The 14,182-nt window shown below is 45.9% G+C and overlaps 1 protein-coding gene across 1 annotated transcript in view; it reads right to left on the reverse strand.

The window, feature by feature from the left end:
• LOC123114227 (polyubiquitin 11-like) overlaps positions 1-14,182 on the reverse strand; it is an 83,604-nt gene that overhangs the window by 15,187 nt on the left and 54,235 nt on the right. The window contains exons 2-3 of the mRNA XM_044535621.1: positions 6,761-7,000; position 6,551 (exon numbers count right to left, since the gene is read on the reverse strand). Coding sequence (XP_044391556.1) covers position 6,551; positions 6,761-7,000 — 241 coding nt within the window. The remainder of the gene's footprint in view (positions 1-6,550; positions 6,552-6,760; positions 7,001-14,182) is intronic.

The raw sequence follows: 14,182 nt of genomic DNA on the forward strand, positions 1-14,182 counted from the left end.
AGTGCTTTTTTTCATACATACATGTGTATTTTTTCGTTCATTGCATTTTTTTCATATATATAATTAATGTATATATGTATGTGGTAGCTATATGATGAATGGATGTGGCTATATGTATGTATGAATATAATGTTCATAGCATTTTTTTGTTTATATATGTTTTTTCATATATGTATTAATTTTTTATTTAGGTTGTTAGTAGATATCGATTTTAGGTTAGTGCATTTTAATTAGGTTAGTGTAGAGGAAAAAGTAAAATAAGGAAAAGGAAGAAAAGAGGAAGAAGGAAGAAGGAAGAAGAAGAAGAAAAAGAATGAGAGGAAAAAGGAAAATAAGAAGAGGAAGAAAAGAGAAGAAGAGGAGAGGAAAAGAAAAGGAGAAATAAATAATAAGAAGAAAAAAGAAGAAAAAGAAGAGGAGAAGAAGAAAAAATAGAAAAAAAATTCTATTTTTTCTTCTTGTCCTCTATTCCTTTATTCTTCTTCTTCCTTCTCTTCCTTCTTCCTCTTTTCTTCCTTTTCCTTAATTATTTTCCTTTCTCGAGGGAGAAGAAGAAAAATAAGAGGAGAAGAAGAAAGAAAGGAATAGAGGAGAAATAAATAAGAAGAACAAAAAAGAAGATTTCTTCTTCTCCTCTATTCCTTTCTTTTTCTCCTCTTTTTATCTCTTCTTCGTTTTCTTATGTTTTATCAGGTCTGTCGCCGTCAGGCTACTCGCCTTCGCCCTCGCCGCCCCCTCGAGATAACTTCGACATGAGGGGCGGTCGATATATATACCCCCTCTCAACCGTGATAACCTATACAACGGCAGCACCCCCCTCGGCCCTCTCGCTCGACCAAAACTCTCGAGGCCACCCAAATTTACCAAGTTAAAAGAGCATTGTCGTCGAGGCCACCCCAAACCCTTGAAGCATTGTGTCGAGGCGATCCCAAACCCTAGAGAAGCAGCGTCGAGGCCACTAACATGATTCCTTATTGTGATTAGCTAGCTAGTTCTACGTTTGCCACTAATATATATCCATCTATACCATGTTTGAATAATAATTGACATGTTGTAAATATTTGCAGAAACTATGGAGCACTACCGAGACGAAGCAACAGAAGCGATGTTGGGGGAGATGATTGGAGAAGGAACTGATGTTGTTGCGTCATTTTTCATCGACGTCGTTGGTGAGGAAGGACTGGGTGAAGAAGAGGGCTATGTTCATGATGGCTCCGGCCCATTAATGCCGGTACAAGAAGAGGGCTATATTCATGATGGCTCCGGTGATGACCCAATGGAGGTACAAGAAGGAGACCGTGCTGACTGCTCCGGTGATCGAACCGAGTCCGGCCAGGTATATATATATATATTAGTTAAGCCCGTGCTGACTAGTTAATTGATGCATTCCTTGTTTTGGTATATGTACACATATTAATTACTCTCGTCTTTCTTCCTTTTAATTTCTAGCCCTCCGGATCGAGCACAACTTCGGTAAGGAGACGAGGCCCGAAGAAAAAGTTGAGCTCGGATGAAAGGTTTGAGATCATAGAAATCGCGACCGACGGCGAACCGATTGAACCCATCCGGACAAAGAACGCATTTTCTGCTCAGTGCGGGGTTCTTGTTAGGGATAAGATCCCGATCAATATCCAGCAATGGTATAAGCCTAAGGACGACCCTGCGGTGTCTTATGTCAATGATATGCAGAAAGAAGATCTTTGGACTCAGCTGAAGGCAAATTTCACCCTACCGCCAGAGGAGGATCCGGAGAAGCCAGTTAAATAGCAATTAATCAAGTCTTGTGCTCTTAAGAAGATGGCAACCCTATTCAGGAGGTGGAGGAAAGAGTTGAACCATTTTGTCAGAAAAAAAGACACCAGAATTCATCGGCAAATATGAGAAGATCAAAGATCACTGGCCCGCATTTGTGGCCCACAAGACATCGGAAAAGAGTAAGAAGATGTCGGCGACGAACAAGCAAAATGCTGCGAAGAAGAAGCTTCACCATCGCACGGGGTCAGGTGGCTACCTCAAAGCCCGGCCTAAGTGGTCCAAGGCTGAGAATGATCTGCCTGAAAAAGGGATCAAACCAGAGACAATGAGATGGCCAAACCGTTGCCGGACTTAGTTCTTCGGGGCTGGTGGAACCTTGGACCCTGTATCAGGGATGTGCCGTTGGACAGAAGAGCAACTGGAAATACCAGTCAAGAACCTTCGACACTATATCAATGCAGCGCAGAAAGGGGCGTTCGTACCAGACAGGGAGAAGGACGAGCTCACAATGGCCCTCGGGAATCCTGAGCACCCTGGACGGACACGAGGCACGCCAGGATCCATTCCGTGGAAGGTTGGTTTTCCGGACGTAGGGGGTTACAAAACCCACGATAGGAGGAAGAAACTGGAGCAGGGCCAACTGCAGGCGCTGCACGAAAGTGTAATGGGGCTAGAGGAACGAGAAGAGGAACGAGAAGCAGCAGATCACAGCAAACGACCTGCCGAAGCTTCTCCCGAAGCTACCCCGCCATCTCAGCGGAGAAGCAACGTGGCTTCCACCGAGCGGCTTCAGCCGGAGCATGTCTTGACGGCTCCTGCCAGCTATCACGTGGATGCTATCACGGAGTCTCAACATTGCCACATTATGGCGCGATGGATGAATTTGAAGGTCAAGGCGGCTGTTGGCTCTGTTTATCCTAGTGGATCCGGAGCAACTTATCACTGCCGGCCGATTCCAGAAGGATATGCTAAGGTGATGGTGGATGAAATAACAGAGGGATTTTAGGACCTCGTGCTTGACCACCCTACCGGTGAAGGGGAGACTAGGCTAGGTTCTGCTCTAAAGACTCCATGCCTATGGCGGAAGGAGCTCATCAACCTTACGAACTGGACGCCTCCGCCTCCTCCTCCTCCTCCAGTGAGTCAGGGCACTCCGCCTCCTCCACCGCCTCCTCCTCCGGCAAGTGATGATCAGGGCACGCGTGGCGGCACTCCGCCTCCTTCTCCGGCGCGTGGCGGCACTCCGCCTCCTTCTCCGCCTGCGTCGGCGCTCCCAAGCAGCCAGCAGCCTCCTCCTTCTCCGCCTCGCCAGCAAGGGCGGAAGAGACCCGCTGCCGCCCCGGCTGCTCCGGCGCGTCGTACTCCTTCTCCTCCGCCTTGTAAGCAAGCACGACAGAAGACAGACGCCGCAGCCGCTCCGTCTGCTCCGCCGTCTAGCAGCACAACCAGAGGCAGGAGGCAATACAGATACGGTCCACCTCTCAAGCCTCTAGAGAAGTTACCGTACGAGAGGACCGAGGAGGAAAATGATACGATTGTGCGGACCCACGTGAAGGAGTTCTTTGAAGGGGTGAAAGCAAAGAGACATCCACCTCCGGAGGAGAAGGTAGATCCGGTGAAAGCAAAGCGTACTATCGATGCCCTGAGAAAACCACCAAAGTCTCCGCCGAGAACCAACTATGAGCGCATTACTGAACAGACATATCTCCAAGCCCAGCGGTCGGGAACTACTGTCAGTGCTAAAAGGTTAAAAGAACGAGCAAAGGGGAAAAAATTGCCCAGCTCGGTGAACAAGCACAACAATCGTGCGCCCCGCTCAAAGTGTCTAATGCTCCGGGGACGGTGGCCGGTTATGGAAATCTTGCAGATTACCTGCCTGATGATCAACTTCCTGATTTCTTGGAGGTGGACGAACACAGATACGAGTACGGGAAGCCTCTCGTTAAAGATGAAAAATCTCTGACAACAATGATGCGAAGATTCCATAATTGGTACATGGAAACCTGCAGAGAGTCTAGGGGTACGAATGCTTTGTATCTGAATATTAAAGAGGAGCACGACCTCGTTGCAAATGATCTGTTGACTGTTCTATTTGATGAGTTCTTCGCATTCTTCAATCAAAAGGCCCTCGATAAACTAATGGTCTTTTGCTACTCTCTGTAAGTACTATTTCTGTCATTAAGTCTATATATAGCTCTGCTCTTTTATTTCATGTATTTATAATTAATTATCCTCAATATATTATGCAGATTGAAGATCGTCGAGTGCAAAAAACAAGAAATTTATGATATTGGGTTCATTAACACAAATATCATAGATGAATTTATGGTTAAAAAGGACGTCAAAGAGGCCGAGGACAACATGCTACAATCGTTGATCAAAAATCAAAACAAAGATACCATACTCTTTCCTTACAACGGCAAGGGAGTGTTACTGTCGTGTGCATATTCAGTTTCCCTTATTACTCGAGCGAGGTTATAGTAATGTAATTGATGAGTTATGCATGCGTGCGCAGGTACCACTATATTCTTCTGGAGATTAAGCTTGAGCGTGGACTAGCAACCGTCTTAGACTCGAGACGGAAAGATCCCAAAACCTATGCGGACATGACTGAAATGCTCAGCAAGTAAGTTCAATCGATCATTATCGCACCATATCGGCAACTTTTTGTTCATTTCCTGATATCTCAAGTAATAATAATTATTTTTTTTGTCTTGCAGGGTTTGGAAACAGTTCAGCGCACAAGCTCCGGGACTGCCGAAGGAGCTGCGATATACATACCCGAAAGTAAGTACTACTGGCTAGCTAGTTGCGCGCATCTCCCGTTGATTCTATAGCTATACTTTCATCAATGCCATTTTTAATGCTTCATTATCAGTTTGATTGACCTCTATTTCTCGTAAAGTGCTTGTGACAGGAAGAAGGGAATGATTTCTGTGGATACTACGTGTGCGAGTTCATCCACAACGCGACTTTGAAAAACAAGCGGGGCTACTCTCAAAGACAATATGAAATGCGTAAGCAATAATATTCACAATTTCATTTTATTACACCATCATTTCTGTTGAGTTTCATTCATATATATGTATTAATTAACCCCCTTCTTCAAATTAGACGTGGCAGATGCGGAATGAACTCCTAGAACCAGATCGCATGAAAGCAATTCAAGAGGAATTGGCAGGATTCTTTCTTGACCACGTCATCAATAAAGCCGGAGAATACCATGTGGAAATTGATTTCAATTTCTAGGAGATTGTAATTAAGAGATCTTATACATATTGTACATGTATGTAGCCAGTAGCGTCGGATACATGATATACGAAAACTTGTTGTTCGACCAATCTCTCGGAGAAGGAGAGGTCGATCGATCACTTCTCTCGGTATGCATGACAAACTTCTGTACTCAATGGTTCTCTCGATCACTTATGTATATATAGTACGTAGCGTCGACCAAGCACGGACATAAGAGAGGACACTTCTCTCTATTAATTAGCTAGCTAACACAATATATGAAACACCTAAATTAACCCCCCAAAACCCCCAAACCCACCCTCCTTTAAAAAAACAAAAACCCCAGCCACTGAAAGGCTGACGGGTGGATGCCTTTTGGTCCCGGTTGGTACCACCAACCGGGACCAAAGGCCCCCTGAGTGGGCTCGACGCACAGGGCCACGTGGAGGCACATTGGTCCCGGTTCGTGTTTGAACCGGGACTAATGGGTGGAGGTATTAGTAATGACCCATTAGTCCCGGTTCATGAACCGGGACTAAAGGCCCTTACGAACCGGGACTACTAGGTGTTTTTCTACTAGTGCAAGGTCAAAGAGGTTACAATCAAATAGAGCTCTGCGAAAATTATCCATGTTGCTTTCTGATCTTTTTGCGGCAGAAAAATGCTCCTCCTGCCATATAGTTTCATTAAAGTCCCCCACCATCAGCCAAGGAAGGTTGCTCGTATCCTTTATTCTTCTTAGTAAGGTCTACATGTGGTGACGATCATGTGCTTTTGGTTCTCCATAGACAAACGTACCCCTCCATTGGAAACCGTTTGGACTTAGACGAATCAATACATCGATATATCTCGCCCCTGCGGCAATCTTTTTTATTTCAACACTCTCATCATAAAAGAGGGCAATGCCAGCACCTTTTCCTAAGCCGGGTTGCATGATACAATGACGGAGACCGAGCCTCCACTTGAGATTCTTGACGTACTTGTTATTCTGCCGCGTTTCAGACAGGAAGACGATTGGTAGAAACATAAGATCGTCATCAAGACATGATTGCAAATTGATGTAACCGGGACACAATAATTAAGATTCAACATCCACAAGGATGGACATTTACAAGGAGATAATTTAAACGTCCAACTCTGAATTGAGAAATTAATCAATTCATTGGCGCCTAACGCTTTAGTAGTACCTCCAGATCTTCTTTGGCCTCAGCTGTAAATGACAGGTTGAGCAAAATACATGCATCAGATCTACCCCTTATTTTTATTTTTGAAGTTAGCCGCCAAAAATGATAAGGCCGCCGGCCAAGAACATGAGAGGGGGAAGTAAATTTCACCTGAGTGGTGTGGCCACACTTCTTCTTGCGACAGTTTGTTGCCCTAGGAGGTAGCCGAGCATAGCATCTGCAACAACAGATCAATGCAGGGGTGACAAAATGTTAATTAGTACTCCCTCCGTTTCAATAACTGTTTCAACTTTGTATTAACTCTAATACAAAATTATACTAAGCTTGAGACGCTTATTTTAGGACGGAGGGAGTACATCCATACAAGATACAACACATACGCTCTTATGCAGTATATATAAGCCTAAAAGAAAGATGATAAAATTAATTGATTCTTCTAACTAGAAAGGTTACTACTTGCAGCACATTCATCGTCACACAAAAAAAGAGAAAGAAACACGTACTTGCGGCAGATCTTCTTGTTTGTGTTGTAGCTTTCTGCGAGGGCTGTGAGGCTGTCGTCCCTGCAATAACCCTTGCAGCCGCGAAACCCCCCGGGCAGACGAAGCGGCAGGTGAAGAGTGGAGTCCTCGTTGACGTCGTACTCGGCCAGGCTGCAGTCGTCCTCCAGCGGCTTCCCGCCGAAGATGAGCCGCTGCTGCTCCGGAGACAAGCCTTCCTTGCCGTCAATCTTGGCCTTGACGTTGCCGATGGTGTCGGTGCTCTCGACCTCCAGGGTCACCGTCTTCCCTGTCGGCGTCTTCACGAAGATCTGCATCCCGATTGCCTTTCTGTTTTCTTGTGCTCTTGGCTCTCGCCTCGCTCGGTGCCGTGGGGCTCGGCCTAAAGGCATGTACAATGGTTGATAAGATAGTCTTATCTTAAGTCTTGCATGTAATTTAGAGATGACAAAAAACAATGTCTACAATGGGTCATCTCTTAGCCTTATCTTCAATAACTAGTCATTCCTAAAAATGTGATGAGACATATTGTGCTAAGAGATCATCTTTTGTCTTCTCTTAAATAAGAGAAGACAAGCCTTTTCTTATGAGTTCTTTCTCCTCCACCTCATCATTTATCCTACGTGGCACTCCTAAGATAGCACCATTGTACATGCCCTAATATAGCCGGCCGGAGGCCACCTTCGGGCGTCTGTGTCCGTAAACTACTCAAATAAAGTTTCTAGATTTACTCGTATTACTAGATTCGATCGAAGGGGAAGCGCGCCCGTCAAGTTGCCTAGGACGGCGAGGAGCAAAACTCCTGTTTAGCGCTCGCTCTTACCGTCAAAAGGCTCCTGAAACATGCACTGGAGCTCGGCCCATTAAGGGAAACTCTAACCGATGAAGTATTCGAAATCACTAATTAAGGAGTATTTTTTGTGGAGATCACTCCAACTTTTCTAGGTTGTGACAAATGGCGTGTTGTATGTGCGCCACTTGTCACTACATGGGAGTTTTCCCTTTTTTGTAGATCCGTTTATTCAAAACGTTTTATCTTTTAAACCGTGCGTCCAAATCTCCAACTGCTTTCGCCGTTGGATTCCTCGCGTCGAGATCTTCAAAACTAGATCCCATGTTGATAGGTTTTGACAAACTTTTTTTTCACGAAAAAAACGGACGAAAAAACCGAACCGGGAACACAGGTTTTTCCCTTTCCGAAAGAGGCACGCCGATGCCTCTGACAAAATCACAACCGTGCCTCTCGTTAAAGAAAAAAAAGAAAACGCGTTTTTTCCTTCCCGAAAGAGGCACGCCCATGCCTCTCGCGAAAGCACAACCGTCCCTCTCGCGAAAAAAAAAACAGAAAACACATTTTTTTCTTTTTCCGAAAGAGGCACGTCCGTGCCTCTCGCGAAAGGGAAAAAAAAGAAAACACGTTTTTTTTCGTTTCCAAGAGGCACGGCCGTGCCTCTCGCGAAAGCACAACCGTGCCTCTCGCAAAAACAAAACCATGCCTCTCACGAAACAAATGCGTTTTTTTGCGCAAAAAGATTATTTTTTTCGATAAAAAATTTTTGGTCGAAAAGCTAGGGAAGACCGGTGGAAAACCAAATCGTCAAAAAAATGTTCAAAAGCCGAAAATGCGTGCGAAAAAAAACAAAATCCGGAGGGAGCGCCCAGAGCGCGACACGTGGCGAATGGCTGAGAGCACGCCAAGTGGCGCTGATCGTTGGGAGGCTCCTGAAGGAGCGCTCGTTAATTAGTTGCTCCCTGAAGTATTTTTACTTCATTATAAGTTTTGACCAAACCTAACCGATCCCTTATATGTAACTGAGTAAATTTTTGTTTTTTTATACATTGACACATATATAAAAACTAAACATAAATATGAATGTTGAAGTACATGACAGATATAGTGTACAAAGCGAATTATTCAAATTTAAACACACGGAATGGTCCAAATGTTAAAAAATGTGATATAATTACTAGAAAGTGTATTGCTAGTGATGCTCAATAAGATCATCTTGGAGCTGAGCATGAACTTGTCGGTTCTTGATCCTGTGATGCTCTTCAATGAATGCCAGGATCCTAGTTGTATCATACTCTCGCTCAACCAGAGTTCCATTTGTGTTGTATCTAAAGTTGTCAGGTATATCCCTTTCATCTTTAATGATCATTTTATGCAATAAGATGCAACATGTAATGATCTGCCATAAAACCTTGGAGCTCCAGTACTTGGCAGGGCCACGAACAATTGCAAAACGCCTCTGATGCACACTGAATGCTTTCTCCACATCTTTCCTAGCCACTTCCTGACATTGGGCAAAGTGAATATTTTTTTTACCTATTGGACGCGGAATTGTTTTGGCTAATGTGGCCCATGGTGGATAGATGCGATCTGCAAGGTAGTAACCCATCGAATAGTTGTGCCCATTGACCGAGTACTTGCAAGTAGGAGCATCACTTGTAATAAGCCTAGAAAACAGTTGTGATCTCGAAAGCACAATCATGTCATTGTGAGAGCCATGCAAACCAAAGAATGAATGACATATCCAAAGATCCTTCACTGCAACTGCCTCAAGAATGATCGTTGGATAGTTGTCGTGGCCTTTGTACCCACCCTTCCACCATGCAGAACAATTCTTCCATGTTCAATGCATACAATCAAGTGATCCAAGCATTTATAGCCATCTTCTTGTTGCACTCTCTGTCATCAGCCTCTCGGTGTCTTCCTCATTGGGTGCTCTCAAGTACTCATGTCCAAAAACATCGATCACTGATTTAGTTAACCTTCGAACGGCCTCCAAGAGTGTGTGTTCACCAATGCGGACATAGTCGACAACTGCATAGGCAGAATACCCATACGCCAAGACTCGAACAGCCGCAATGCACTGCATCAGAGGGCTTGCACTTATCTCTCCACTTGCATTTCTCCGGAGCTTGAACCAGTCATCATACCTCTCAACGGCTTTTGCAATGGCCAGAAAAAGACTTGTGTGCATCCCAAAGCGCCGGCGAAAGTATTTCTTCGGATAGGTTCGATTTTGGAGCAAAGTAGTCTCTCAGGATCTTTCCATGGCCCTCTGCTCTATCACGGTTGATGTGTATGTGACTAAACTATGATCCTCTCCTAGGCTGCCGAACATCATCATTGGAATCATGCCTAAAACGGTTTCAAAGTCATCGTCGTCTTCTTCCTCTTCGGATGATGACAAGTCCTCGAAGACTATCTCCCTCAACCTCTTCATCTACAATTCAAACGGCTTGGTTCAATCGAAATGCCACACTTCAAAAAGAAACGAATGAAAAAACTCACTTAGGCAAACCGTCAAACACTTGCGGTGCAGTGGTGGTGCATCGGCCGGTAGGCGTTGTTTAGACCAAACCAGTGGGTGGTGACGCATGGGAATGACCTGCAGCGGTGTGCAAGCAGGGTCAGGTACAGCGTCCGACAAAAAATGAAGAAGATTTGAGGCAACCCGATGAATCAGCTATGGCGATGGTGGCGGTGTTTCACCTTGATTCCAGCGACGGTGACGGGGCCCGAACACGCTTGAAGTCGGGCAGAAGGGCGGCGGGGGCCAAAAGAGGCAACGAGGTAGTGGCGGGCCGGTGGGGGGTTGTCAGGAGGTGCGCCGGTGAAAAGGCAGTTGCGGAAGGTGAGGCAAGGGAGAGGCTCAGCTTGTACTCCGAGCGGTAGCGGCCGTGTAAATTTAGAGCAGGGAGAGCCACCAAGGATAAGTTTTCCTCTACTAACCTCTTTAGGGGATCGGTTACACTAGTGCAGAACCGGGCAATAGCACCGGTTCGTAAGGCCCTTTAGTGCTGGTTCCATAACCGGCACTAAAGTGTGGGCACTAAAGGCCCCCCCTTTAGTACCGGTTCAGCACGAACCGGTGGTAAAGGGGAACCACGTGGCACGAGCCAGCTCCGGGGGGCTGGAGCCCTTTAGTACCGGTTGGTAATACCAACCGGTACTATAAGGTTTGGGGGGTTTTTAGTTTTATGATTTATTTTTTATTTAATTTTGTGTTTCCATTTTAATTCTTTTTCGTTTGCTGGTATTTTACGATATATATCATCAATGTCTCACAAACCACCATATTAATTAATTCACACATACACAAATGTATAGCTATCTATATACAATTTCTCCTACATATGCATTGCCTTCGGAGCCAGTGTCATTAACCTAATTGGTGCCTTCGGAGCATGATGACAATTGGAAGTGGTTTTCATGGGGGCGGTAGCGGGTAATAGTATTCTCCCTTCGGATTTATGACCTGGTCGAGCAAAAATCCCGCTATTTCCTCTTGAAGTGCTTCTACGCGCTCCGTTTCTAGGAGCTTCTCCCGCACCTCTCTGAACTGTTAAGAAGGAGATCAATATGCATGTGTATTAATTGTGTGACTAGATATCGATAATGGTGTAAAAATTGTGAATAGTGTTCTGACAAGCGTACCCATTCCTGTCTTTGAGATCTGCTCCTTTCGGACGCCATCATGCGAATGTTCTCGCAAACGCAGAATGCACACAGATTAGTCCCCTGCGCCTGCTTCAGGGCCTTTACGAGAATGGAATTTGATCAGATAATAATTAATCAAGCATGATAATTAAAGAGATGGCAGCTAGCTAGCTAGCTAGTACTACTTAATTACTTACCTTGGGTCGAAACCATTGAAGCTTTTTTTTCCATTCGCCATCCGTGACGCTGATGAACCTTGCCCAAGCCCTGCCCGCCGACAAAGAAAATGAATAAAGGGGTTATTAAATAGTTCATATCATGAAATGATGAACTAAATAGGCCGAGATATATAGTTAATAATGATTGGAATTACCTGTTGACTATCCCAAACAAGACGTTATAGTCAGTTTTAACTTTGAGTAGTAAGTCCAGTATTTCAACTGTTCTGGCGTCAACTTTAATGATACACAAGACCAAGTGAAATCTGCATGCACACGCGTTTGCATGTCTTAATTAAGCGGGCATATGTAAGCAAAAACATATAGCTAGCTAGTAGGCAAAAACAGAGAATTTGTAGTACAAGACAGTGTGACTCACTGGAAGTTGTAAGGAAGTAGTATATCTTCATTGTATTTGAGGCGTTTCAAGAACTCTAGCATGTTGTCCTCTACGTCCTTTTGATGATGTGGATTTATCCGTCATGTGTATTCATTAACGGTGTTTGGGTCAATGAACCCAATGCCATAGCGTCCACCTTTTCTCATTTCATACATCTTCATCCTGCATAATACCACAGAAAAGAATATAGTGAGGATAATTACAGTTAATGATTGATCAAAAGGATCACTACAGCTAGCTTGAGACTTAAATTACAGAAAGAAATCACTTACAGACAATAGCAACTGACGATAGATTTGTCGAGTGCGTCTTGATTGTATAACTGAAACAGTTCAGAATACTCAACGGACAGAGCTTTCTCATGGAAGTAATGATCCTCCTTGACATTCACCATGAGGGACAATCGATCTGAAATCTTGGTAATGTTCATGTACCATTGATGCAATTCATACATTCTCGTTGGGAGCTTCTTGACCTTGTCTGGCTCGACCAAAGGTTGGCCCCGGACATATTTCCGTTTTATTTCATCCTCTCTAAGCACAGGCATGGGCTCGATCTCGAGGAGTTGTCCAACAGTGATTTTGAGAACTTCAGCCTGCATTATATGCTCCTCCGTTATTACCACATTGCCCACCTCAGGAATGTAAACTGTTTGCCCACAATAATATTGGGCGTGCGTACTGTCACGTGTTGTTGGCACAACAAGCGAGGGGATCGATTGCGCCGCCTGTTCTCCCAGCTGGGGAATGGTCTTCCCGTTTTTTTGACAGCTGCTTCTTGTTTGCTCGATCCCGAGCTCGCCTCCTTACGTAGACGTGCTCGATTTAACTTCCTGATGTGGCGCTCATAGTCTGTGTCAACAGGCTTGGGAGCTGGTGGTTGAGCCATACGAATGAAGTGGTCAATCGTTTCCTCAGGCACTTTCTCCCTTGGCGGCGGTGGAGGTTTCGGTGCAAAATGGGTTTCCACCTCGGCCTTCGATATGGCTGCGATTTCCTCCTCGGACCTGTCATAAGCCCTCTGCGGAAGAGACGTGAGGCTTGGACCATATTTATATCGCTTGCCTCCGCCTGTACTTCATGTACTACCTCGACTCATACCGCTACGCACCATAGCTGCGGGGTGTCTCTTCTGCGATTGTTGAGGCGGCGGAGACGACTGGCGGGGCTGAGTTGGATGAGGAGGAGTGGCCGCCTGAAGCTGTGCCGGACTTGGAGGAGGAGTGGCCTGAGGTTGTGCCGGACTTGGAGGAGGAGTGGACGTCTGACGCTGTGGCGGACTTGGAGGAGGAGGAGTGGCCTGACACTTTACCGGACTTGGAGGAGGAGTGGTCTGACACTTTGCCGGACTTGGTGGACTTGCAGGAGCGGGAGACTGCTGACTCGGTGGCGGACTTCGACGAGGAGTCGGCTGACGCGGTGTCGGTGGCCTTCGAAAGATGATGCAATCCTTTTTCCATAGGATGGTACGATGTTTGGCCTCTCCGAGAAAGCGCTCGTCGTCACCTCCAGAAATGTCAAGCTGTAGCTCCGAATATGGTGGGTTCACCACCTCATCAACCAAGACACGAGCATAGCCCGCTGGAATCGGGTTGCAATGGAAGGTTGCCTCGGGGGGATTTGTAAAAGCAACGGCGTCCGCCACCTTGATGGATATGTTCGTTATTTTGACGTGTAGCTCGCAGTTAGTGTTCTCCGTGATGTCATCTACGGGGTATCTACCCAGCATTGCGTCGTCCGGGGCGGCCGAACCCACGCTGCTTCTCGGCATGGATGGGTTGGTGCTATCCAATGCTGGATCATCCGCTAGCTGCTGCAGCTGCTGAGACCCCCTTTGCTGGGTAAGTGAGTTGATCTGCTCCTGCTGCCGCTGGAATTTGACTGCCAATTCCGCTTGACTTGCTTCTAGGCCTTGAAGGCGATCATAGTCCCGCTTCCTCTGCTCCTCCTCCATCTTCCTCTTCTTCTCCTCTGCAATCTTTTTTCTCGCACGGGTTCTGTAGTCGGTGTTCCAGTCTGAAAACCCCTCATACCACGGAATAGCGCCCATGCCTCGTGTTCTTCCCGGGTGTTCAGGATTTCCCAGGGCACGCGTAAGCTCGTCGTTCTCTCTGTTGGGCTGGAACACCCCCGATCGTGCCTCTTCTATTGCAACAAGTATCGCATCGTCGGCTCCCTTCAGACTTGCCTTCGTCGAAACATTGCCTGTCTTCGGGTCCAACTCCCCCCATGCGCATAGAACCAAGTCCTGCACCTGGGGGGCCAGCTCTTAGTAACCGGAGTGACACATGCATCCTCCATCTCTTTCTCAGACTTATCCCACTTAGGCATTGCCACCACATAGCCACCTGGCCCCAGCTTATGGAACTTATCCTTTTTTTCGGCATTCTTCTTGTTTATTCTCGACCGTTCCTTAGCTAATTCTGAATCCTTGAATTTCACGAAATC

This window comes from Triticum aestivum, chromosome 5B (assembly GCF_018294505.1).
Source record: "Triticum aestivum cultivar Chinese Spring chromosome 5B, IWGSC CS RefSeq v2.1, whole genome shotgun sequence".
Classification (NCBI taxonomy): Eukaryota; Viridiplantae; Streptophyta; class Magnoliopsida; order Poales; family Poaceae; genus Triticum; species Triticum aestivum.